This window comes from Argentina silus (assembly GCF_951799395.1).
Source record: "Argentina silus genome assembly, chromosome: 22".
Lineage (NCBI taxonomy): Eukaryota > Metazoa > Chordata > Actinopteri > Argentiniformes > Argentinidae > Argentina > Argentina silus.
In genome coordinates, this window is record NC_139676.1 from 6,585,198 (window position 1) to 6,608,683 (window position 23,486).

General features: G+C 43.5%; 2 protein-coding genes across 2 annotated transcripts; both read right to left on the reverse strand.

Moving 5' to 3' along the window:
* Positions 1 to 496: 496 nt before the first annotated feature.
* Positions 497 to 6,562, reverse strand: cwc25 (CWC25 spliceosome associated protein homolog). Its single transcript, XM_083694389.1, has 9 exons — positions 6,382 to 6,562; positions 4,888 to 5,060; positions 3,974 to 4,210; positions 3,753 to 3,822; positions 3,094 to 3,254; positions 2,808 to 2,880; positions 2,323 to 2,528; positions 1,860 to 2,027; positions 497 to 1,709 (listed from the first exon to the last, which is right to left on the reverse strand). The coding sequence occupies exons 1-9, from the start codon at positions 6,397 to 6,399 to the stop codon at positions 1,595 to 1,597; spliced, it is 1,221 nt and encodes a 406-aa protein (XP_083550515.1). The 5' UTR covers positions 6,400 to 6,562; the 3' UTR covers positions 497 to 1,594.
* A 2,989-nt stretch (positions 6,563 to 9,551) lies between these two features.
* Positions 9,552 to 10,574, reverse strand: sp6 (Sp6 transcription factor; the record flags this gene model as incomplete). The annotated part of the gene is made up of 1 exon (XM_083693499.1): positions 9,552 to 10,574. The coding sequence occupies one exon, from the start codon at positions 10,572 to 10,574 to the stop codon at positions 9,552 to 9,554; it is 1,023 nt and encodes a 340-aa protein (XP_083549625.1).
* Between the last annotated feature and the right edge of the window lie 12,912 nt (positions 10,575 to 23,486).

The following is a 23,486-nucleotide window of genomic DNA, read 5'->3' on the forward strand; positions in this document are numbered from 1 at the left end:
TGCTAGTGACATGTTATAAATATCAGCATAATATCACAAAGTCCAGCATATTTTTTATGATCCTCAACCCTAAAATATACATCATCTTTTGTGATGATGTTGTGAATGTCTATGTCTGAAAATATTCAAATTTGCTGGACAAGAGACACTATTTATGACTGTGTTGGAGGTTATGTCTGTGCAGTGCACCCTGCCCCCATCAATGTCTCCACTGTCCAGTAACTTTGCCTGGGTGGGATGCAACATGTAACTTTAAAAATAAGATGCTACACTAGAATTCTAATTTTGACTGAAGTCAGTTATCATGTTATTTTCGTAGGACAGGACATCTTTCAGTGATTGTGTATTGGGTGATAAGTTGTTCATAATATATAACAGTATCATAACAGTAACAACATCGTAAGTATAATCAAGAGAAAGCATTTTTTGTTTTTGCTTGAACATTGAGACAGTCAATGCCATATATTTCACTACCAATTAGAAACAGTATGTCGTTTGTGAGAGCGCCCAGCTCCTAACAGAGCTATGGGAACTCATTTTTATTGAGATACACAAGTCTTCTCATTTACAACAATACACCAAAACATCTCAAAATGACTTCATTTACAAAAGGTGGTTGTGTGAGGTAAAAGTTCCAATAATATTAACCGGAACCATGAGAAGACAATATCATCTAATTCCTATGGTGAACAACCTACAGGGTTCATTTACTAGGGAGATAGTATGGCTTTGCTGGTGGTGGATGATATTGGTGGTGGTGCATTAGGTCATTACCACGGTTGGGGTGAATTTGATTTCAATTCAGTTAATTCAGGAAGTGATTTAAAATTTTAAATGAAGACATCGAGGGAAAAACCTCGGATGTAAAAAGCCTCTGAGAAACGGATAAAAATAAATTATTTTTTGCAAAAATGTAATTGTAATTTACTACTACAACTTACTTCCGGAATTGACTGAATTGAAAAAGAACCCTGGCTATTACACTGAGTGTGTGTCAGATGCTTTGGTCTGGGCAACAGCATAGTGGCAGTTTACTAGACCTGAGTTCAAGGAGGACAGAGAACAAACGCAAGGTGCATCTCAGGGGAGGCTGGAGGAGATAGAAATCGAAGGACAGGGTCATTGTAATGCATGGAACTGAATGAGGAATGGTATCAAATTTTGATAGCATTCCTCATTCTATTCCAATGCTTTACAATGACCCCAGATGGGGTGGGGGGGGGGGGGGGTTGTAGTCCTGGCAACTGGTACACACACACATTGCAGTGTGGTACTGTAGCTAGCGGGTATGAGCGGTTTCTTTCTTTCTTCCGCATCCAATCGTCCCTCTTCTCTTTTTCCAAGGCCTCTTCTCCTCCTGAAGTTTTTCTCCAGGGAGTGGGTAGAGGGAGGAAGGGAAAGAGGGAGGGAGGGAGGGAGGGAGAGAGAGGGGGAGGCCTCATCTCCTCATGAAGTTCTTCTCCAGGGAGGCAGTAGAGGGAAGAAGGGAGGGAGGGGGAGAGAGGGGGGGTGGCCTCATCTCCTCATGAAGTTCTTCTCTAGGGAGGCAGTAGAGGGAAGAAGGGAGGGAGGGGGAGAGAGGGTGGGAGTGGCCTCATCTCCTCATGAAGTTCTTCTCCAGGGAGGCGGGGGTCCTCTGAATGGAGTGGATGTTTCTCTTGACCCGGTCCTCCAGGGAAGAGGTGGAGGCACTCTCCAGCTTCATGTTGCTGGAAGGAGGACAGGAGGAACAGCATCAGAGGACCAGATGTCTTAACAGGACACTGATATGTATGTCGTATGTATGTTGTGTGTGTGTGTGTGTGTGTGTGTGTGTGTGTGTGTGTGTGTGTGTGTGTGTGTGTGAGTGAGACACTTACTGGATGAAGCCAGCATGAGGGTTAACCTTGCCCCCTTTAACGCGCTCCTTCTCCTGCTCCTCCTGCCGCTTGTAACTCTTAACGTTGTTCTCCCTCTCCTCGTCTCTCTGCTTGGCGAAGTCCATCATCTGTTGTCTCTTCTTCTCCAGCTCTTGAGCAGAGAGGCGTCTAGAAGGGAGTAGAATACAGTTGTTTATCCTCCAACCTAAGATGGACAAATTGTCTTGGGGAGGTTGAGCTTACCACCATTTTGCCTTACACCAAAGTCGAATTCAGACTTCATTCATATAGCACAATCCATACACAGATGCTATATAATGTGCTTTACAGGAATAAAAAAATAAAATAACAATAAAAATAAAATAATCCTTTCAGATCTCCACAAATGCCTAGGGGGTTGTGGTTGGTGCTAGGGGGTTGATTGGGAAGTCGGGGATAGAAACCGGTTGCATTGACGTCTTACTTGGAGTTGTTGTTGCCATGCTGTCTCTGGTAGCGAGCTGGGGGTTCGGGGGCTTTGGGGCGCTGTAACTTCACCTCTGCTTCTCTGTGGGACGAGTGGCCGTTCCTGTGGGGGGAGTGAGAGCGGGAGCGGCTCCTCTCCTGAGATCGGCGTCCCGAGTGGTGGGGAGGACCTGAGGAGGAATGATGGTGCCTCCCGGATGGAAACTGAAAGAGAGGGACAGAGCAAGATTAACTGGTTAATTGTACAACGTCAGGCTGAATTTCAGGTACAAACTGAGGGCATGTCGAAGGTAGTGAGCGTCCTTATTCAATTAGCCAAGGGGAAGATTTGTTGACTAGTTGAATCAGGTGTGCTAGTGAAGGGCTAGAACTAAACACTGCCGTAGAGAGTGACTGCTTTGAAATAGTACAACATTGAGGACACACTAAATGAAGATGTCACTGTTTATTGTAACTGACTGAGATAAGGTAGACCTTACTGACCTGTAGCCCATAGCCAGATGCATGGTGGGAATGAGAGTGGCTGTCTGATGAGGTTTCATGTTTTGAGTGGTGCCTAAGAAACGACAGAATACAAATCAGACAGAACTAAAACAGAAATAATACAAACAAAATACAGTATTTTTCAAAGACGCAGAAGCTTTTTGCTCTACAAGTGTGTCAGGCTATGGTCTGGTTCCATGCGTTTGATACCATTCTTCATTCATGCATTACATTGAGCCCATCCTCCGATTTCTACCTCCACCGGCCTCCCCTGATGTGTACCTACCTGTGACTGTGTTTCTTGTCTTCCTCCTCTGAACTGGAGCTCCTCCTCTTGTGGTGCTTCTTCTCCTTCCTCCTCTCTTTCTCCTCCCTCTTCTCCCTTTTCTCCTTCTTGTCCTTCTTCCTCTTCTTCTTCTTGTCTTTCTTTTCTAGATTCTGACGCAGCTGAAGGAAGGAAGGAAGCAAAATGAGAGGATTTAGAACAACCTCGCTAACTGAGGATGTTGCACTCCACACAGCTGTTCTGTAGCTTTCTCAAAACGACTAAATCACTTGTTTTCAGATACAATTTTTCCAAGCTTGTTTCAAACTGTCATTCCCACATAAAAAATAAATCACCTGTGAAGCTGCATTTCAGCAGACACTAGTTCAGAACTTTTGTTGGCTGCTATAACTGCTGCTGCCAGCAGATGTCACTCTAAAGCAAGGCTTTGAATAACAAAGTATTTTCCAACACAACTGCCTGAAAAGCCTCATTGTTTTAGAAAGCTTGGTTTCCAACATCCCTACTACATGTCTCTATAAAGGATTCATGGTGTGTTGAAGTGCTCCTCCTAACCCGAACATTCCGACTTCAATCTCCCAAAGATCCCAAAATCGCAAAAAAAAACAACCAAAAATAGCACTCTGTTGGTTGGTTTCGGAGATATCAAAAGTACTTACCATTTCTTTGATCATCTTCATCTTCACTGGGTTCGTCAGCACCTCTCTCTTTTTCTCCTCCTCCCGTTTCCTTGGAAACAAAGGAATTCAGAATTAAAATAAGCTCCTTAGGAAAGGCGCTACAACCCAATGCCATGACCCTTATATAACATTTAGAAAAAAAAGAGGAAAAGGAAAATAACTTATGATATAAAAGACAGTGTGGGGGGGGCTAAACTGACTTGATGTCGAACAGGGGGTCCTCTCTGATCTTGGCAGCCATGTCGAGGGTGGAGGCTGGGGTGGCAGGGTTGAAGATGGAGCCGGGCAGGAGGCCTGTCTGGGTGGAGGGGCCGCTCTCGGGCTCTTCGTACTGCTCTGTGATCTGCTTGTCGATGGGGCGGCCCAGCAGATACTCATCCCTGGAGATCTGACCACCAGGGCCCTGGTACATCCAGTCCAGACGGTCATCTTTCTTCCTGCAGGAGGAGCCATTGAGTATCATTAGAATAATCCATTGAATTTATATAGCGCTTTTCTAAGACCTGAAGACAATTAAATCATTGCCAACTATGTCTCTCTTCTTATAGTCATTTACTACAAGGGCAGCCATGGAGCAGTGGAGGCTGGTGGAGGTAGAAATCGTAGGACGGGCTCATTGTAATGCATGGAATGAGGAATGGTATCAAACACACTGCCACGGAGTGTTGTTATTATTATTTATTTTCTCATGGAGTGTTATTACCAACAACAATTGAGGTAGAATAAATATCTCTGTCTATGTATTTATTTGTGGTGGTGGTGAAAGATGCTCTGATAGAATAACAGACAAATCAGATGGAGGAATGTTGGTCAAAAATCTATTGCATTGAATGTCGGTGCTCTCAGATAATCAAACATTTCTCTATCAAGAAGTAATTTCTGTACTAAAGGGGCCTCCCTGACCAGCATCCCATTCACAGCCTGACTATGTAAAAAACTAAAACTGACCCTAACCCAACCTAAACCGTAACTACATTTTAACTAATTCTGAGATTCAATAGGTTTGATTCAATCAGTTTGCAATAGTTCAATAGGGTTAGGGTTAGGGTTTTCCCCCCTCCGCATCACAACAAGCCTCTTATTTCAAGGGGTCAGGAAGGAGAGGGAGACGTACTTGAGAGCTCCACTCTCCTGAGCAAATCTCGTGATCTCCTCTCGAGCTCGTTCCTCTCTCAGCTCCTTCTGAAGCTCCTCGATCTTCTTCACCTCTGCCTCGTGCTTCTGTTCTGCTTTCCACACGCGCTCGATGTTTTTCATAGTCTGGGGATGCCAGCTCTTCTTCAAGTTCTGGAGAAGGAGAAAATAAAACGTGACTGATCAAAAGTATGCAGAAATTGCAATTAGAGAGGAGACCGGTTGTAATGTAACACACCCAGCCTAGCTATTGTTTAGCTGAAGCTAGTTTAGAAAGTATTAGCAATCAGACAGAAGCAGAGGAACAGGTACTTTAGTAGCCATCTCAACATCTCAACAACCACAATGCATTGCACGTAGCATATATATAGATGTATACATCCCTTATGTTAGAGAGCGCTCTCTAGGATTCAATTACAGCAGGTAAAACCACACTAATGCATTATACAGTAATCCAATGTAATAATGAAATAATTAATGCAATAGAATGTATAAAGGTATGGACACGACACTAGCCAAAGAGGATTCTACATGTATGTCTGTATGTCTGACATGACATTCAATATAGCATGTGTCAGGGATTAGGGGAAGCTGGTGGAGGCACAAATCGGAGGACAGGCTCATTGTAATGCATGGAACATGTGTGTTTAATACAATTCCTCATTCCATTCCATGGAAGAAGGAGTTGGCTTCATAAAATGTAAATAAGTGACAGCTGGATAACTAGCTGTGCAATATAATTGTAGCTGTTGTACATATTGTTGTGGGTGTACTATTATGGGGTGTGTCCATCTCATGTTTATGTATGCAATTGTTCATGTGGACATTTCCCTATTCAGTGTGTGCTCTGTACCCTGTTTGACACTAATGGCTTGCGTCTTGCTGTACATTGCGATGGATACTATCCCGTAGTGTTGGAGCTAGCAGCCTTGTTGTATTGTGGAACACGTTGTTATTATCAGTAAACCGGAGATAAACAGAACAACGGGTTGTCGTGCATATCCTTCGCCTCCCGTGAGTATTCTTATATCAAGACCAAACGATCCTGATAGCTATTGGATAAAACTACCTTGCTAGGCTACAGTATAAGAGAATAATAACTCATCATCATCACCATAACCCAAAGCACGACAATATGTATAGTCTCTGAACAAAGTCGCTGTTCCCACAACTCCATTGATTTGTATACTGATACTGTCCGAGGGAGTATACAAATCAATGGAGTTGTCAAAATAGTTACACTACTAGTAAGTATAAACAAACGCATAATGTCGATTAGCTTAATTAGCTGCCTAGCTAGCATTTGTATACTGATACTCAATCGGACGTAGCTACAACGTTCGATTGAATATACAACTACACCGTCCGAGTGAGTATATGAATCAATGTTGTCAGAATAGTTAGCTACACTCGTAAAAGTATAAACAAACGCATGTTGCCGATGCGTTAGCTAGCATCCATTGCTAATACTTACGAGATCACCTCCCCCCATCTTGACAACTAGTCCTCTCGCCGTCCAACAGAGAAATCCGATGTGAACAAAACGGTCCTCAACCTATAGGTACTTTTTAAAATGAACTGTCAGTTAACTATCAAGTTATAGATACAACACGAGAGGATTTGTCTTGCTGGCTAGTCGTCTTCTTCTGCGTCTGTTATGGCGACTTATTTCCGGCGTCTGTGATTCTTGTTCCTGTTGTGTGAGGCAGAGTGGCTCCTGGCTCCAAATGACTGAACAACTCTGAGAATACTTTTTCATTTGAACACAGGAGCATTCAAGAAAACAGAGAAAATAATTTGTCAAAGAAGCACGGACACACTGAACAAATATTTCTCAACATATTTTAATAGCAAAATGACCACACAAAAAAAAAATGGCAAAAGGCATGGAAATCGTATATATTGCAATTGGCAAATACTGTAAGCATGTGAACTGGAATGAATGCCAAGCACTGACTTGTGCAGAGTAGAAGCAACATTTTGAGATGCCAGCTGTTGCGTTTTTTTCCTTTTATTCTAAAAGTATAAAAAATATATATATTCATGAAAGTATCTGTGTTCTGAATACCAATTTTTAAAATGTATTGTGCTGAATACTTCAAAATGTATTCTGAATGTATTCCAACACCTATACAACCCTGGTGCAGGGAGAGTGACAACGAATGGAAACCCATGAAGGGGAGTGGCAACGCATGGAAATGCATGCAGGGGTAGTACAAATGCATATATGGGGGAGTGGCAATGCATGGAAACGCATGCAGGGTAGTACAAATGCATGCAGGGGGAATGGCAATGCATGCAGAGGGAGCAGCATCATATGCAAATGTTGCATCATCTAAGCAGAGAATCGTTTGTTTTATTTATTAGTGGGATTTCATCAGCAAGGACACATACTGTATATTGTTATGTATTGTTTCTGAGTGGACTGAGAGACTGAAACGTGTATTTATTGGAAAATATGATGGCCAAGTTGCCACTGAGAATGGAAACTGCAGCTAAATGGACTGCTATTATTCTGTGGGATGGAGATCTAGAAATATCTTCTTGTAAATATACTGTACTGTATAAAACATATTTATATTATATAGTATTTTGCTACCACTGTCATTGTGTCTGGATGTGTCTAATGATAAGATACTGAATCAAGAGAGGACATGCTTCGTGGTATCGCTCCATTTATTTTCATAAAGAACATTGACTCTATTCAAATTACAAGCAACCAACAAGAGTACAGCAGTATTTAAATTATTCTACAAAAAAAAGTCTTAACAGTTTTAAATTCATATAATAATTACTCCTGTTACAACATTTTTCTACAGCAACTCCAAGAATCAATATCATTTAACAGTCTTCAATCTGGTCCTATCTAACCTATATAACACAATAATAGCATTTATGATAATAAAAACAATCAATAGGCTACAGTATATTTGATAGTTGACACCCGCTCTTCAAAGTTGATACACAAATGCAAGTGTTTTCATTGTGAACCACCAGGAATGGCCTTGTATGGGAAAGGCTTCAAGGCTTTCTCTGTTGGGCAGCAATTGTCTCTTAATACCAGACCTGGGTTCAAATAGTAAATGTAATCATTTCAAATACTTATGTGTGCTTTATTGAGTTTGCCTAGCGCAAAGGAGTCAATGGAATAGTCCCAAAATTGCAAACCCCACCCATCTGGCACTCCAGCCAGACTCAAGCAAACATTCAAAGTAATTGGAAAAATGTATATACTATTTCGGTCCCGGTCTGGTGAACACTGTATCTAATAGTCACCTCAAATCCAAGTTCTATGACCGACTGTAGATGCACCCTAATATCGTTCTAAACGGCAAAGAGAAAAATAATGTGTTGATTGTTAAACTTCCAAGTGAAATTTGATTGCATCTTCTATTAAACGACCTATGCCTGGCGGTTAAAAACTCTTAAGTGCACCAGCTTTGCTTACATGTTCTTACGTGTTCTTACATGTTCTGCTTGAGCGTGTGTTGCCCGAATTTGATGATATGATGCCATAGATTACAGTACGGGTTACATTTCTCTGACTGTGCTCAAGTCCCAGTCTCATGGATTTTAAAATAACAATATGATGATGCATTTCAGTTCAACACATATTTTACTGTACCATCAACTGACATAATTCTTAAAAACATTAAGTCACATCAAGTCAATGAAACTGTGTGCTCTGATTGGACACTTCAAGTGCCACATTTTGTATTTATTTGCCATCGACAGGGCGAATGCAGTCATTTTTATTAAATATTTTCACCCACATATCAGACCAAATATGCATTATTGTGGTACCTGCTTCGTCTGTGGTGCTCTTTAGCAATACAAAAGTAGAAGAGCGTAAAATAAACCACATTTTGCGTGTATAAAACACAAATACAGTGTGTCCTTTTCCAGTGTCTCAGGGATAGTAGGCTACACAGAGAGTCAAGAGGATGAGAGAATAAAGACAAGCAGCTTGTGGGCTTCCCATCCATACTGCCTCCCCCACTCCTGATGCCCTAAAAAAGATTGATCTGTGTAGCGGTTGGGCATTGATTACTGGAGCATTCAAAAAAAGAGCTCCCTCCAAATATTTAGTCGTTTTTACTGTAAACACATAAAAAGCCACCTTCAGTTGAACTTGCTCAAGCCTCTGGATGTAGAGAAGAGTACTGTAGCAGCAATGGATGTTTGGAATGGAAGCACTTTTGTGACAAACATATTTTGTGAAGAAGAAAAAAAAGGAAAAAACTGTGTTTTCTAAAAAGCACTGTACTAATAATATTTGATTGATCAATTCATTGATTTGATTTGATTGATTACCAGATGACCATATAATAATCAAACGATCATTCATCTATTTTTGAAATCACTTCTATTATGCCTTTATAGAATTAAAACTGCCATCTATTCTTTCACTAGACCTTAAAAAAAAACGATGATACCTCTGTCAGGGCTAAAAGTAACCTACTACAGGATAGAGTCTGGATCCTAGAGTTCTAAACACTAGAGGACGCACTCCCCTAAATTAACTGTGATCCCGGCTCATAGGAAGTCCCACACTAGTCGACTACATGGCGCCCCTCATGCTGTCACAAAGGCAATGAATGGGAAAGAAAGCAGACGGGCTATAACTCTGTGGTCTGGATGCAGTTAGCTGGACTGTCCTGTCACAGCAGACACACTGGCGTCCGTCTCACATTTCAGCTTGAGGACCGGCTCTGTTCCATCAGCCACATGGGAGGACGTCTGAGAGGAAGAGGGAGGGGGGGTGTCGTAGCCTTTCCCCATCCTGCCTCCACCCTCTCCTCCCCCATTCATCCTCTCCTCCCCCTGCCCCGGCCCACCGGATCCGGCGGATGGTGGCGGGGGTGATTCGTGCGTGCGCATGTGCTTGGCCAGGTGGTCGTTGCGCATGAAGACGCGTGGGCAGAGGGCGCAGCTGAACTTCTTGGCGCCCGTGTGCGTCTGCAGGTGGCGCTGCAGTTCGTCGGAGCGCGTGAAGCGCTTGCCGCAGAAGAGCCAGTTGCAGACGAAGGGGCGGTCTCCGCTGTGCCAGCGCAGGTGAGCCTTCAGGTGAGACGTCTTGGCGTAGGCCTTCCCGCAGCCGGGGATGTGGCAGTTGTGCATGTGTTTCCTCCGTCCGTCGTCGTTGGCACTTTGCCCCAGCTGCTCGGCGTGGACGCAGTTGGGGCACCGGCACATGGCCTGACCGGAGCCCCTGGAGGCGGAGCGGCGTTGAGGCTTGGGCCTGGCCGACGCGGCGGTGGTGGCGCCCTCCTGTGGTTCCTCCAGGGAGTACTGCTGCTCAGGCTGGAGCAGAGACTCAGGACCCATGGGCTCCATCTTGAAGCCGTCCTGGGAGAAGAGGTGGGGATGGGAGTGGGAATGGGAGTGAGAGTGGGAGTGGGAGTGGGAGTGGGAAGATGTAGGGACCAGCTGGGCTGGGGGTAAGGTACACAGCTGGGGCTCGGAGCCGTAAGGCCCCAGGGCGGACTGGAGACCCATGGAGCTCCCCTGCCCCACCACGGCCTGGAGCCCCACACCCTGCCCTGCCTGCAGGTCCATCCAGCTGCCCGCACCGGTGTGGAGGTCCCACCAAGAGGGGACCTGCATGTCATCTGAGCTGCCGCCAGGGGGCGCTGTCCGTAACCAGGGTTCATAGGGGTGGGCCATAAGAGCGGTGGTTGTTACTGGGGGGTTGGTGGTGGTGAGGGCTGAGGCTGGAGGGGTGGACGCAGGGGTGTGTTGGGGGCTGAGGCTGGAGAGTTGGGAGGCTGGAGGAGATTGTGGAGGGGTGTATTGGGCAAAGATGAGTGGACTAGCACATGGCGGGATGGAGAAGCTTGAGGTTCCTTTTCAAGGCAATAGAACTGTGGGTAAAAGAACATACAGATTGGTGATCTGATAACAAGACACTTGGAATAGTAGGTCACACTCTACATTAAGCTACCCCTGTGCCTGTGTACGAACACTAATGATGTTACATAAAACATGTATCATGGCTTTGTAATTCAAGAGTTGAGTGGTTTGTTTAATAAGGACTGTGCCTTATTCCACTTTGTAATAACTATGTAATTACAGTGTTACTACACAGGTATAGGGGAAACTTCATATTAAGTGTTTCCCTATGATTCATGTACCCTTAATTAACAGTTCCAGGACCATAGTAGTGCGCACATTGATGTAGCAAGACATTGAATGTTGCTATAGCTGCCTGGTGTCTAGGGGAGGCTGGTGGAGGTAGAATTGTAATGCGTGGAATGGAATGAGGAATGGTATCAAACATTCCTCATTCCATTCCTTGCATTACAATGAGCCGTCCTCCGATTTCTACCTCCGCCAGCCTCCACTGTTATAATCAAATTGTAGCCCTGGAGATAAATGAATACTGAGATTAGTCTTGGCATGTATTACAAAGATTACTATGATGTCACAATAGGAAATGTGTAAAGCAAAGGTGAGAAACTATCATGTCTTCCTTCCAGCCAAATGGCTGACAAAAGAAAACCGTGTTGTCGGGGCCCTAAAAATGTAACATACATAAAACATGCAAACACTTGAACACTGAATTTCACCAATTGCATGCCAGACACGCCCCCTTCCCTGTCACCATGGACACCTCTGTTCTCACGATGCATGGCCGTGGAGAGAGAAGAAGAGAGAGAGAGAGAGAGAGAGAGAGAGAGGGACGTGTCTGCACAGAGACCTGCCACATGTATCTGCTGCCAGGTACTTCCCATGTAGGATAGATAGTCAAAGACAGAGAGAGAGCTAGGAAAACAACTTCATCAGCCTTCTGAGGAGAAAGGGGGGGAGGGAGGGAGGAGGGGAGGGTGAGAGACCGTGATACTAGAGATGTGGGGGAGGGAGGAAGGGGGGGGGGGGGAGACAGACAGAGAGAGAGAGAGGTTGGGAAAGAGGTAGAGAGGGAGGGAGAGACGTAGAGAGAGAGAGACTCGGAGGGAGAGAGCGAGAGAGGAGTGTTGAGTGTTGATAGGAGTGGAGGAGGGCGGTAAAACTAAAGGAAGTTCCAGGGAGGTATAGTGGCTAGGGGCCAAGATCTATTTGTACGTCTGTGAGGTTTGTGTGGAGAGACAGCAAGCAGTCTGCCTGGCAGACAGACAGACAGAGGAAGAACCTGTTTTTTTTTATGAATCACAACATGATTTACAACAACAGCTCCTCCAGACGAGGTAGCTAGCTAACAACAACCAAAAAAAAGAAGGAGAGAACAGTAAAAGAAAATATTTAATGCCCGCCCGACCTCCTCCGCATAACAGTGGTGGCTTCAACTGTTGCAGACTGACAGGCTTCCAGGAACCGCAGAAGGCTAACAATAACAAGCCGAACAATTACTTTATCCTCCTAATTATCCGAACGTGTTCAAAGACATTTACGTATCCTGTCTGACTGTGCTCTGCAGTAGGTAGGCCTGGGTCAATACTCTCCAATGGACCGTAGCATTATTGCAACATACACACGCACATGACACACACACACACTCCACACGAGATGTTTGTCTCATCTCTGAATTTTGACAGGCGGTGACGGAAAGCTCCTGTTCAAAATCCAACTGACGTGTGTTAGTCCCATTGAGCCAAAAAGAGACACGCCACCTTCAAAGGCTCGTCCTCGGTAAGAAAAACTAAAAAAAACAGAAATAAAATTGGCTTCCACCGCCCCGCCCCCGCCCCACACCCCAACCACACAACACCCCTCCCCTAAAATCTGCAATTAACTTTACAGCAGGAAAGTGTATAATAGTCTAAGTCTTAAGAGGTTTGTATCTCTGGTCTGAAGATCTCAGGTTGTGATACCATATCTAAGAGAGATCTGATTGGTCATTGAGACACAAGAGGTCAAAGTTCAATAGAAGGAGTGCATCCTATTGTCCTTTGTCTTGTCTGCCATCATCAATGCCAGGCTGAGCAAGCAAATATTACAACATCACTATGCAAAGTGTGACCGACTAGGTTTCGGATGCTCCAGTGGAGGCTGGGTGGAGGTAGAAATAGGAGGATGGGCTTACTGTAATTCATGGAATGGAATGAGGAATGGTATCAAACACATTTCTACCTCCACCAGCGTCCCCTGGTCTGCGTGCCATAAGACTGTGGTAGCCCGCTGAGCTTAAGCCTGGGTATTAGCTTGGAGGGCTAAGAGGCCTCTGCCTTGGTTCAGTTACTCGTCACAGTAGCCACTGAAGCACCTGTGACACACGTTGTGAGAGACAGCCGTAACCCCATGATCCCTTCAATTGATCCCAATTAGAGTCTGTACAGCAAGGCCAACAGGGTTATCCTTATGATGGATTTGGTCCTGGCTTCCGAATTCCCATAGGCCAACAATTCCCATAAAGCCACAATTCCCATAGGCTCACAATTCCCATGAGCCCACAATTCCCATAGGCTCACAATTCCCATGAGCCCACAATTCCCAGAGGCTCACAATTCCCATAAGCCCACAATTCCCATAGGCTCGCAATTCCCATTCCCATCAGCTTTCCCAATGAGATGAGGAGATCCTCTCTTGTAGTTGTAATCGTAAAGCGATTAGTTTGGAATTCTGTAATTAGAGGTCTGGAGTTAAAGGTCAGGATGATTTATGATGTCACAACACCGTCGCCCCGGAGACAGAGAGAGGAGACAGAGAGGAGAGTGCCGGCCTGAGGAGAGCGCCACCGCTGCTCTGTAATCTCTGGGGAATGTGAGAGGGACGTACAACGGTGGGTAGGAACCGTCCATCCCCTGTCTCTCTCTTTCACGCTCTCTTCCCCTCTCTATCTGTACATCTCTCTCTCTCTCTCTCTCTCTCTCTCTCTCTTTCTCTCTCTCTCTCTCTCTCTCTCTCCCTCCCTCCCCCTTTCCGCATTCTGACACTCAATCGTAAACAAACAAGAGAGCGGCACTCCACGGTCCTCCTTCATTCACAAAAGTGGTGCTTGGGGTGGGGGGTGGGGAGGGGCACTGAGAGATCCTGGTTCCTGGGGGGAACAGCTGGAACAGTGAGGCCCCTCGGGATGGCGGGGGGGGGGGGGGGGGTGCGGAGGCTCTAGGGGGCGGAGGGGGTTAGTCGGAATGGAGTATAGAGATGAGAGGATGACTACAGGGCCTAGGTTGTAAAACCTGCCCGACCAAGACCCAGCACAGCTGAAAGTTTACAAGGCTGCCAGAGAGAGGGGGGGAGAGAGAGAGAGAGAGAGAGAGAGAGAAAGAGAGAGAGAGAGAGAGAGAGAGAGAGGCCCAGCACAGCCCCCAGTTTACTGCAAGAGAGGTCTGTTAAGAGACACGAGAGAAGACATACATGGGAGAGTCAAGCTATCCCGAGCTCCGAGGCCTAGGCTGAATATTTCTAGTTGTTACTCTGTTGCTGATCATTTTCTTTTTAGCCTATGAGTGGACAGATAACCAGCGCACAATAGAGACTACAACTCCAAATATGTACGTTTTCATAGATGAATTGGATGAATTGTGAATTGCATCAGCAGCGTCATATTGTAGTCTGATGTTTTGTATATACAACCATGTATGCAGTCTTTACTAGAAGTCGCTTTGGATGAACGCATCTACTAATTGGCATAAATATGATATATTATATGTTGAAGTTGAATCTGAAGCAATATGGAAGACTAAGAAGAAAATTGTCCCATTGCAATTAGATTGAGTCGCACTGCTATACTTCATATGTTGAGATAAATGTCAAATTGACATAAATAATATTATAATGTATGCCATTTAGCTGACGCTTTTATCCAAAGCAACTTGCATTGTAGTGAGTGCATACATTTCAGTATATATGGTCCCAGCAAAAATCAAACCCACAACCTAAGTGTTGTTAGCGCCATGCTCTACCAACTGAGCCACAGAGGACCTACATTCTAGCATAATTAGACATTCAATTGCAATTCAAAAACTGTATTGAAATGTGTGTAGAGATGGAAAAGGAATAGTCCAAACTAGTAGTGTGTCATAATCAGGGGAGGCTAGTGGAGGTAGAAATCGGAGGACCAACTCATTGTAATGCATTGAAATGGAATGAGGAATGGTATCAAACACATTGATACCATTCCTCATTCCGTTCCATGCATTACAATGAGCTTATCCTCTGATTTCTACCTCCACCAGCCTCCCCTGGTCATAATAAATCATCATAACTCATATCCATGGAAACCGAGTTACACAGAGAAACACACGTGAATTAATGTATTGACATCTGTATATAAAGTGATATGATTTATGATAGTTTATGTCAGATTACAAAATACACTTTTAAAATAATTTAATTGCACCTCGTTAGTGGGTGAATGGAAGACAACACTCCAGGCCTCTTAAAGACTGGTTTTCCAGACGCAGATTAAGCCTTATCCTAGACCAAAATACAATAATCAATGGAGATTTTCTATTGAAAGTGTGATTTAGTCCATGACTTAATCTATGTAATCTAGGATTAATCTGGCTCTTAACAGGCTCTTTGTAATGCATAAAACGGATTGAGGTTTGATATGTGTTTGAGACCATTCTTCATTGCATTCCATGCATTACATTGAGCTCATCCTCCGATTTCTACCTCCACCAGCCTCAGCCTCCACTGCTGGTGAGGCGTGTTGCCTGTCAACTGAACATTTACATGCCATTAGGAGAGTCAAGTGCTCTGTCAGTGTTTGGCCCCCATTTCCTCCTGCATGACCCTGCACTCAGAGGGGTTAAACAAGGGCTGTCCCTTATTGGTTAAAGGCAGAAGCCCTTTTTGTCTAAGAGTATATACAGCACACATGAAGTAGGGGTATCGTACTAGACTCTCCTTCAGAAACACTTATTTTTTAAAACATTTGATTTAACATGTATCTAATCAGGCAAGGCATTGAGAATATGTACTGTTTTGAAAATTAAGACTTCTTTAGCTGTTTGACAATATGGTATGAACGGAACCTACCTACCAAAGTGTTCATTGAACAGCAGAACAAATCCCAGATTGTGCGTTTAACACAAGTAGAAAAGCAGATGACGTGTCAAGGGATATTAGGCCTAATAATTCAGATCAACCCGGCAAACCCAACTCCTATCTTTTATTCTGCTTCATGTTTCACTTTTATTCTCAATCGCTTATCATAGTGATTTTACAACAGCTCATGGCTTTTTAAATCTGCTCAACGGCCCAAACTTTGCAAAGAAAAATGAATAAGTTATAAGTTCTCAAGAACAAACAAATCATACCATTTTACTGACTGGGAATGTGATGTTCTTTTGCTCACTTTATTGCTTAATACTTATTTTTGAATGATTTATGACTTAATTATGAAGATTGTAGATGCCTGTATCAATCTGATTTGCAAACAGCCACTATGGCCTGATGTACTTGTATTGGTTACAGTTATGTTTACTAAAACTCACCACTGCATGAATTTCATTCTCCATAACATTCATATTGTGGTTTAATGTCAATTGTATTAATATAGAAATGTAATAGTGAAATACCCTGGAACCTTAAATGTTTTATAAGTTCAAACATAATTACTAGGTTATTCATAATAAAAAGCGATTACAGTACTTACAATCTAAGATAGTTTTTCGTATGAGGCAGCACATACTGTAGGTAACCTGACATTGACTGACTTGATAACTTTTGATAACTGATCATTTAATAACTTTTTTAGGACAGGTAGTTATTTAATCCCTCTCTCTGAAATGTCTTCGCCCAATTGAGAGAAAATGGCATTTCAATGACACTCCAAATTGTTTGACATTTTCTTTAAATTTGTCTTCAATTCCTGGTAATATTATTGTGCAGACTTACAAATCCCCCGGCACATATTTTCATTGTTCCTAAAACAAATGTCACGAGGATGCGACTCGCGCCTGTTTAATACTATTCGCAATACACACATAGACACAGTGTTGGCTCGGTAAACAAAGTGACACAGAATAACAAACAAATACTTTACCTGATTTTTGCAACTGCGCCCGAAGTTCTCTTTACAATGCGATGGAGGTAAGGTTTTGGGATATATTCACTGGTACAGTATACAAATAAATGATCACCTTCTCTGAAGTCAATTCTACTGGTTTAAGCCTTTGGATAAAAGCCTCGGATTGAGAAATAGAATAGATATCCTCATATTTCACAAAGTTTCCTTCATGTCAAAAGTCAAGCGGTCCAAGTGAGACATGGTTTTAGCGTTCAGGTAAGCGACACACTCAGCGATGACTGAGTTTATGATAGGCTATGTATCTTTTTCTTCTCCGAGGCTCCGCCCCTCTCTTGGTCTCCTTTGAAGATGCGCTCCCGCGGCAGGAGGTAAGGAAGTCTTCACGGGTCACTTACAACGTTTGGGACCCATTCAGAAAAATTGGATAAAATCTCTGTCGACATTTGTTGCATAATGATGCCTGTCACAATACAAATAACTCTTTGAAAATGAATTAACCCGCGCACTGACTGTAACTCAATAGCCTGGGGATGAGGTGACTTTCTTTGAAGTCACAAACCTTTAACTCCAAAGTATTAAAACACACATTACATTTCAGAACAGTTTAAATATGATGTCTCTCTGCATTATATAGCTGTCACACACATTAACAGCGGACTCACTGGTAGCTGTCACATACATTACTCGAGCTGTAAGCCAAAATATTGTTTTATCACAATATTGTTTTACCCACCTTCCATAAGTCAGGTGTATGCTAATGCTAATACATTGCAGTTTCCCATATTGCTATGGTTATTAATCCACTTGTTGATCCACTTTAACAATGGTGCTTCTCTAATGATCGTCATAGGAACAGGAATCAGAGTATCTCTGCACTGCACGTTTTCTTGATGCACATGAGGAATCATACTTCATACTAGTTATCCTAAAAACCTGTTATCTTAAATTGATTGAATCCCATCAATCCCATAATAATCATGTGCTGTTACACACTGCACTGTCATAGGTTGCCTCATGACAGTGTCAGTCCTCACCGACAGCAAATAACACCTTTAGAACAAGGTAAACTCTAAACAACTGTGATGTACTAAAGATAACATTACAGATAGAAACAATCTGCATATATATACCTGTAAACCTGTATCCATATATTTAAAATCTGTATATACACTGTCCAATAGTATATCACAGTTATAAACAGTTAGTGTATCACTGTCTTGTTTCTTCTAAAGGTTTTATTTTTTCCCTCTCTCGGTGAGTTAATTCCAGGCTTGTCACAGCTTGTCTGAAGAGCGACTTCAAAATCAACTGACTACAAGCCACCACAGACAGACAGACGCGCGGGAAGTGGGTTATATCCTCAGCCATAGTCATCCCTCCTTCTCTCACTCATCTTTTCTTCTCAGTAGTTTTCTCTTCTTCTGAAGCAGCATTTTTATATTCAGAGTTTAGACTGCTAAACTTAAAGGGATGATTCACTCATTTTAGACTTGTACCTGTTTGTCCTAGTGTTGGCACTGTTAACATATATGATACATATTTAGTTTTGCTTTGAACGTCAAGCTGGGAAAAATTTACTGTGTAAATTACATATTGTAATATGTCTGCTTGTGGTAGGCCATAATCAGATTTTATTCCCCACTAGGGCCAAATCATAAAGACAATTTAGATTTTATAGACTTACTGTTAACATAAAAAACTTACATTTATGTATGTCTTGACTTGCCACCTTTATTGATTATCAACGATCGGCCCAAGGGAGGAATCAAATGAGATTTATGGCCTTTTACATTCAAATCAGACAGATTAGAATACTGCTTTAACAAAGAATGGGTCCCACTCGTCACACTGTTCACTGCACTATAAAAGCACCTTCATGACAAACATGTAATCTGCCTGTAGGAGATTTTTCATTTGACCATGTTGTAATCATACTTTTAAAACATGCCTTAAGCTCTCGAGTGCTTGTAAATTGTATTGCTATTAGGTTTGTCAACTTCCAAAGGGCAACATGGTACAGTATTGTATGGTATGTCCTGTTGTACATGTACAGCACACGTGTGTGAAATCCAACATACAGTACATTGAGTACACGTATGTGAAATAAAACCAGTTTATTTCCACAGCGATTGCTAATTGCTTTCCCAACCTGTACTTCTAACCTGTTCACACAGAAGGAATGTATGTTCCTCTCAGTACTGGGGTTTGAAGCTGTTTGCGTTCTCACCCTGAACGTATTATGAATACACACACATACGAAGCAGCCAGGGATCAAGTTGCTGAATTGGGGACCACACACCGTGCCCAAAGGGTGTTTACTCGTGTCTCTCAATAGTCAGTGCATATTTCCTTGTGGATAAAATGCTTCAGAGTGGAAAAAGAGGACTGTTTAATAACCTTTAATTATAGTTCATAATTTGAAAAATTACAAGAAGGGCTTACAAATTATCTAAATGTTTTTAATTTGATTAGATGGCGTGTTTGACAGTTTTCTTGTCAGTGGTTGCATTCTTTCAAGTGTGTGTGTGTTTGTGTGTGTTTCTGAATTGTTTGCGTGTTTGTGGGTGTTTCACCTTGAACAATCCCTTAGAATGATGTAAGAGAGTACAGTATGTTGACATGTCAAAGTGGTCTACCTCAAAGTCAGTCAACTGGCTTTTTTCTCTATTCAACCTATCCTTTTTCAAATCTATCCTGTCTATCTATCCCTTATCTATCCAAGTGAGTCCCACTGAGATAAAAAATCTATTTTACGAGTACAAATGAAACCTGACCAAGAAGGCAACGGCAATTTTCTCTTACTTGTGTAGCCCATTTAGCCTACCTTGTTGACGATGGGTTTTATAGTGACAGTATAATATTACACAGTATGTAAACATGCCAAGGACGTTTATCTCAACAGTTGTTGACTCTCTTACCATGTCAATAGAAGCCAGATTGTCGACTGCTGGGGTTTAGCACCGCTGCAACAACATCAGTTTTTAGTGTTTGTTTCAAGGTGCCCAGTCACACTGTCTCAGTCCCAGCCTCTGATTCAGCTGCAGGACAGGACACCCCATAATTTAGGTCCTTAAATCCTTCAGCTGTTGCCACGGTGCCAAGGCAAGGCCCATCAGACCAGACCTATCCAACCCCCTCCCCCCTCCCTCCCTCACGTTGCCCCCTCACTTCCTATGTGTCACCTATGTGAAATGATAGCGTATAAATCCCTCAACACCCCCAGAGCCCTGCTTCCCAGGTCCTCAGGCACTTAGCGTATACCTTCAACAGGGCTCATTCGTTCTATAAGGATTTGGAGTCATGCCAGCATTTGCTACAGAGATCGTATACACAGGATATTGAGGAGATATTCGCCGCGGCTGAGTTGAACGGCTTCCCTCGAAAGCGGCTTTATTTGCGACCTCTGTTCAAACAATTCAGTGTTCTCAACTGAAGTGAATTCTATAAATCCTGCAAATACTCTCTGAATCTGGGTTTACTGGGCCTGAGGCACTTATCGAATGAATCATTCACACTGGATAGAGGGGAAGACATTTACATTTTGACAGGTTCATTGGGTTCACGCCTCTCATTGACATATTCCAGTAGTAAACTTAATCCTGGACTTGTCTGTCATGGTTGAATGTTCTACTCACACCTTAGTCACAGAGAGACTTTGTTGAGTAAAGGTAGATGATGCAAGACCACAGATCCATACAGTATGTCAGTATGTTTCCTCTCAATTCAGCCATTTGCCTTCAGCCATTTTGCAAGTACAGTAACTATGGACCCAACCAAAAAACACACAATACAAAAGAGACAAACTATAGGTAACCATGGGGGTAGTTGACTCTAGTCCCACGGGAACAGTTGTGGTGTCCCAGACTAATCCTAATGCCAGCGCTGGAGACTGCTGAGGGCCAGGTAAAGCCCCATTTCCCCTCTGAAGGAGGAGGGGGAGGAGGAAAGAATCAAAACAAAGTAAACGGTAAACACACAGGTAAGCTGGTCCACCTCCGTATCCTGGTTGATTATTCAAAATCCCAGAGGAGGAACCAGCCCAGGATTCTTTTGAGTCACTTTTTTTTCTTTTTTTTTCTTTCTTTCATTCACACACACATAGACACTCACTCACCACTCAACACGGTAGCCCCCCCTCCCCCTCCCCCTCCTTTCAACTTCAAACCCAGTTATTTCTGCAAGCTGCTGCACTTTGATTGTAGCAAACACCTGTATTTTTGAGGAGAGACTTCCTCGGTAGTCCCCGCCCCCCATCTTTGATTGTTAAACAGCAGTGGCGCCGTCATTACTGTCTGAGCGACTGATGCCGCCCTGCTTCTCCTCCCCCCCATCTCTCTCTCTTTCTCTCTCTCTCTCTCTCTCTCTCTTTCTCTCTCTCTGTGTCTCTCCCTGTCTCCATCCCTCTCTCCCTCCTTCCACTTCTTTTAACCGGAACTTTAATTGCAAAATATAATTAGCTTTATTTTCCCCACTCTTCACTGTTCAAAGGTTTTTCATTTCCAAGAATGTGATAGCTGTGGAAATCAGACCCATTAAAACCGGATTGAATGTAATTAGTAGATCTGTAGATATACCTAAATCAACCAGATTATGACTCCTCCCATAAAGGTGAGGAACGTTTAAGAGAGGTAGCAGGTAACAGAAACAGTCTCAGGCTTGACTGCCTTGTCCTAGTCATATACACACACACACACGCACACACACACACACACACACTCACTCACACATACACTCACACACGCACGCACACACTCGTGCACACAAACACACACACACACACGCACACACACACATTCACTCACTCACACAAACACTCACACACTCACACACACACACACACACACACACACACACACAGTAATACCAGGCTTTATTACCTAGTCTCTCATCCCTCCCTACCATCCTGTCTTCCTCCAGATTAATGTCCTCTGTGTTCTGCGCCAGCTGTTGCCTGCTTCTAGAACACCCCTCATCTTCCCTGCCTGACGCTGCCTGGTTCAGGTGGCAGCTTAGACTGAAGGGCAGAGCAGGGGCCTCACTGTTGCTACAGTATGGCTGAATATGTTACAGTGGTACAATGGCAGGTTTGCTATTGTTCAGATGGTTCAGTTGGTAGTCTGTTGGTTCAGATGGTTCAGATGGTAGTCTGTTGTTTCAGATGGTAGTCTGTTGTTTCAGACGGTAGTCTGTTGTTTCAGACGGTAGTCTGTTGTTTCAGATGGTAGTCTGTTGGTTCAGATGGTTCAGATGGTAGTCTGTTGTTTCAGATGGTAGTCTGTTGTTTCAGACGGTAGTCTGTTGTTTCAGATGGTTCAGATGGTAGTCTGTTGTTTCAGATGGTTCAGATGGTTCAGATGGTAGACTATAGGGCTGGGTCTCAGTGCTGTCTCTGGTTCAGATGGTAGACTATAGGGCTGGGTCTCAGTGCTGTCTCTGGTTCAGATGGAAGGCTATGACCCTGCAGTGCTGCAGTGTCTGAGAGAATAGACTTTGTTCTGCAGACACTGTTAGCAGAACTGAGTGTCTCTTCTCTGGTTCAGATGGTATCTATGGCGCATACAGTGCTGCAATGACTGAGTGTCTGTGAGAGAAGAGAGAGAGAGAGAGAGAGAGAGAGAGAGAGAGAGAGAGAATATGGCATCAGTGCTGCAATGGCAGTGTGTCTCTGGGATAATAGACCATGTTCTGCAGACATATGTTAGAAATATGTCTGCAACTATACCTTCACATGTTCACCTTCACTGTAGTTGTAACTGAAATGTAATCATACTTTTCATATGACCTTTTCTGAGGAAGAGTGTGTAATAATACCTCCTCAACCATGCAGTAAATATGCCATACGTTTGAGTGTTTATTTAGAGAGTAACTGTGTGTACACCTACAATGTGTTTGTTTGTTTTCAACTGACTCTTTGTTTAGTCTGAGTGTGTGTGAGGCAGCATGCCTGTGTGTGTGTGTGTGCCTGTGTGTTTGTGTGTGTGTGTGTGTGTGCATGTGTGTGTGTGTGTGTGTCTGTGAGTCTGTCTGTGTGTGTGTGTGTGTGTGTGTGTGTGTGTGTGTGCGTGTGTGTGTGTGTGTGTGTGTGTGTGTGTGTGTGTGTGTGTGTGTGAGTCTGTCTGTGTGTGTGTGTGTGTGTGTGTGTGTGTGTGTGTGTGTGTGTGTGTGTGTGTGTGTGAGGTGTTTATTGGGTGTGGCTGTGTCTCTGGCAGAGGTGGGTGTTTACTTCTCATGGCATGTTAGTGTTTGTGTCTTCTCACAGACAGGATGTGAGGCGGTTGTCAGCACACTTTAGGAGATAAAAGGCCTGAGGGCTGTGTGTGTGTGTGTGTGTGTGTGTGTGTGTGTGTGTGTGTGTGTGTGTGTGTGTGTGTGTGTGTGTGCGTGTGCGTGTGTATGTGTGTGTGTGTGTGTGTGTGTGTGTGTGTGTAGGGGAGTAACTAAATAGTGTTCAGGTAACAGGCTGTCTACTAAGGCTGTCTAGTAAGTGAGGTTGCTTCCAGGCTTGTCTCGGACCACTTTTGCGTTTTTCCCCAAATCTTACCAAGTACAACTTTCAATGTTTTGTGTTGGGTACGCTGATCGTAGATCAGTCCGTGCATATGTGACAGACAGGGTTCGAAGACCCAAGCATCTACCATTAGGCCAAGAGGACATACTCA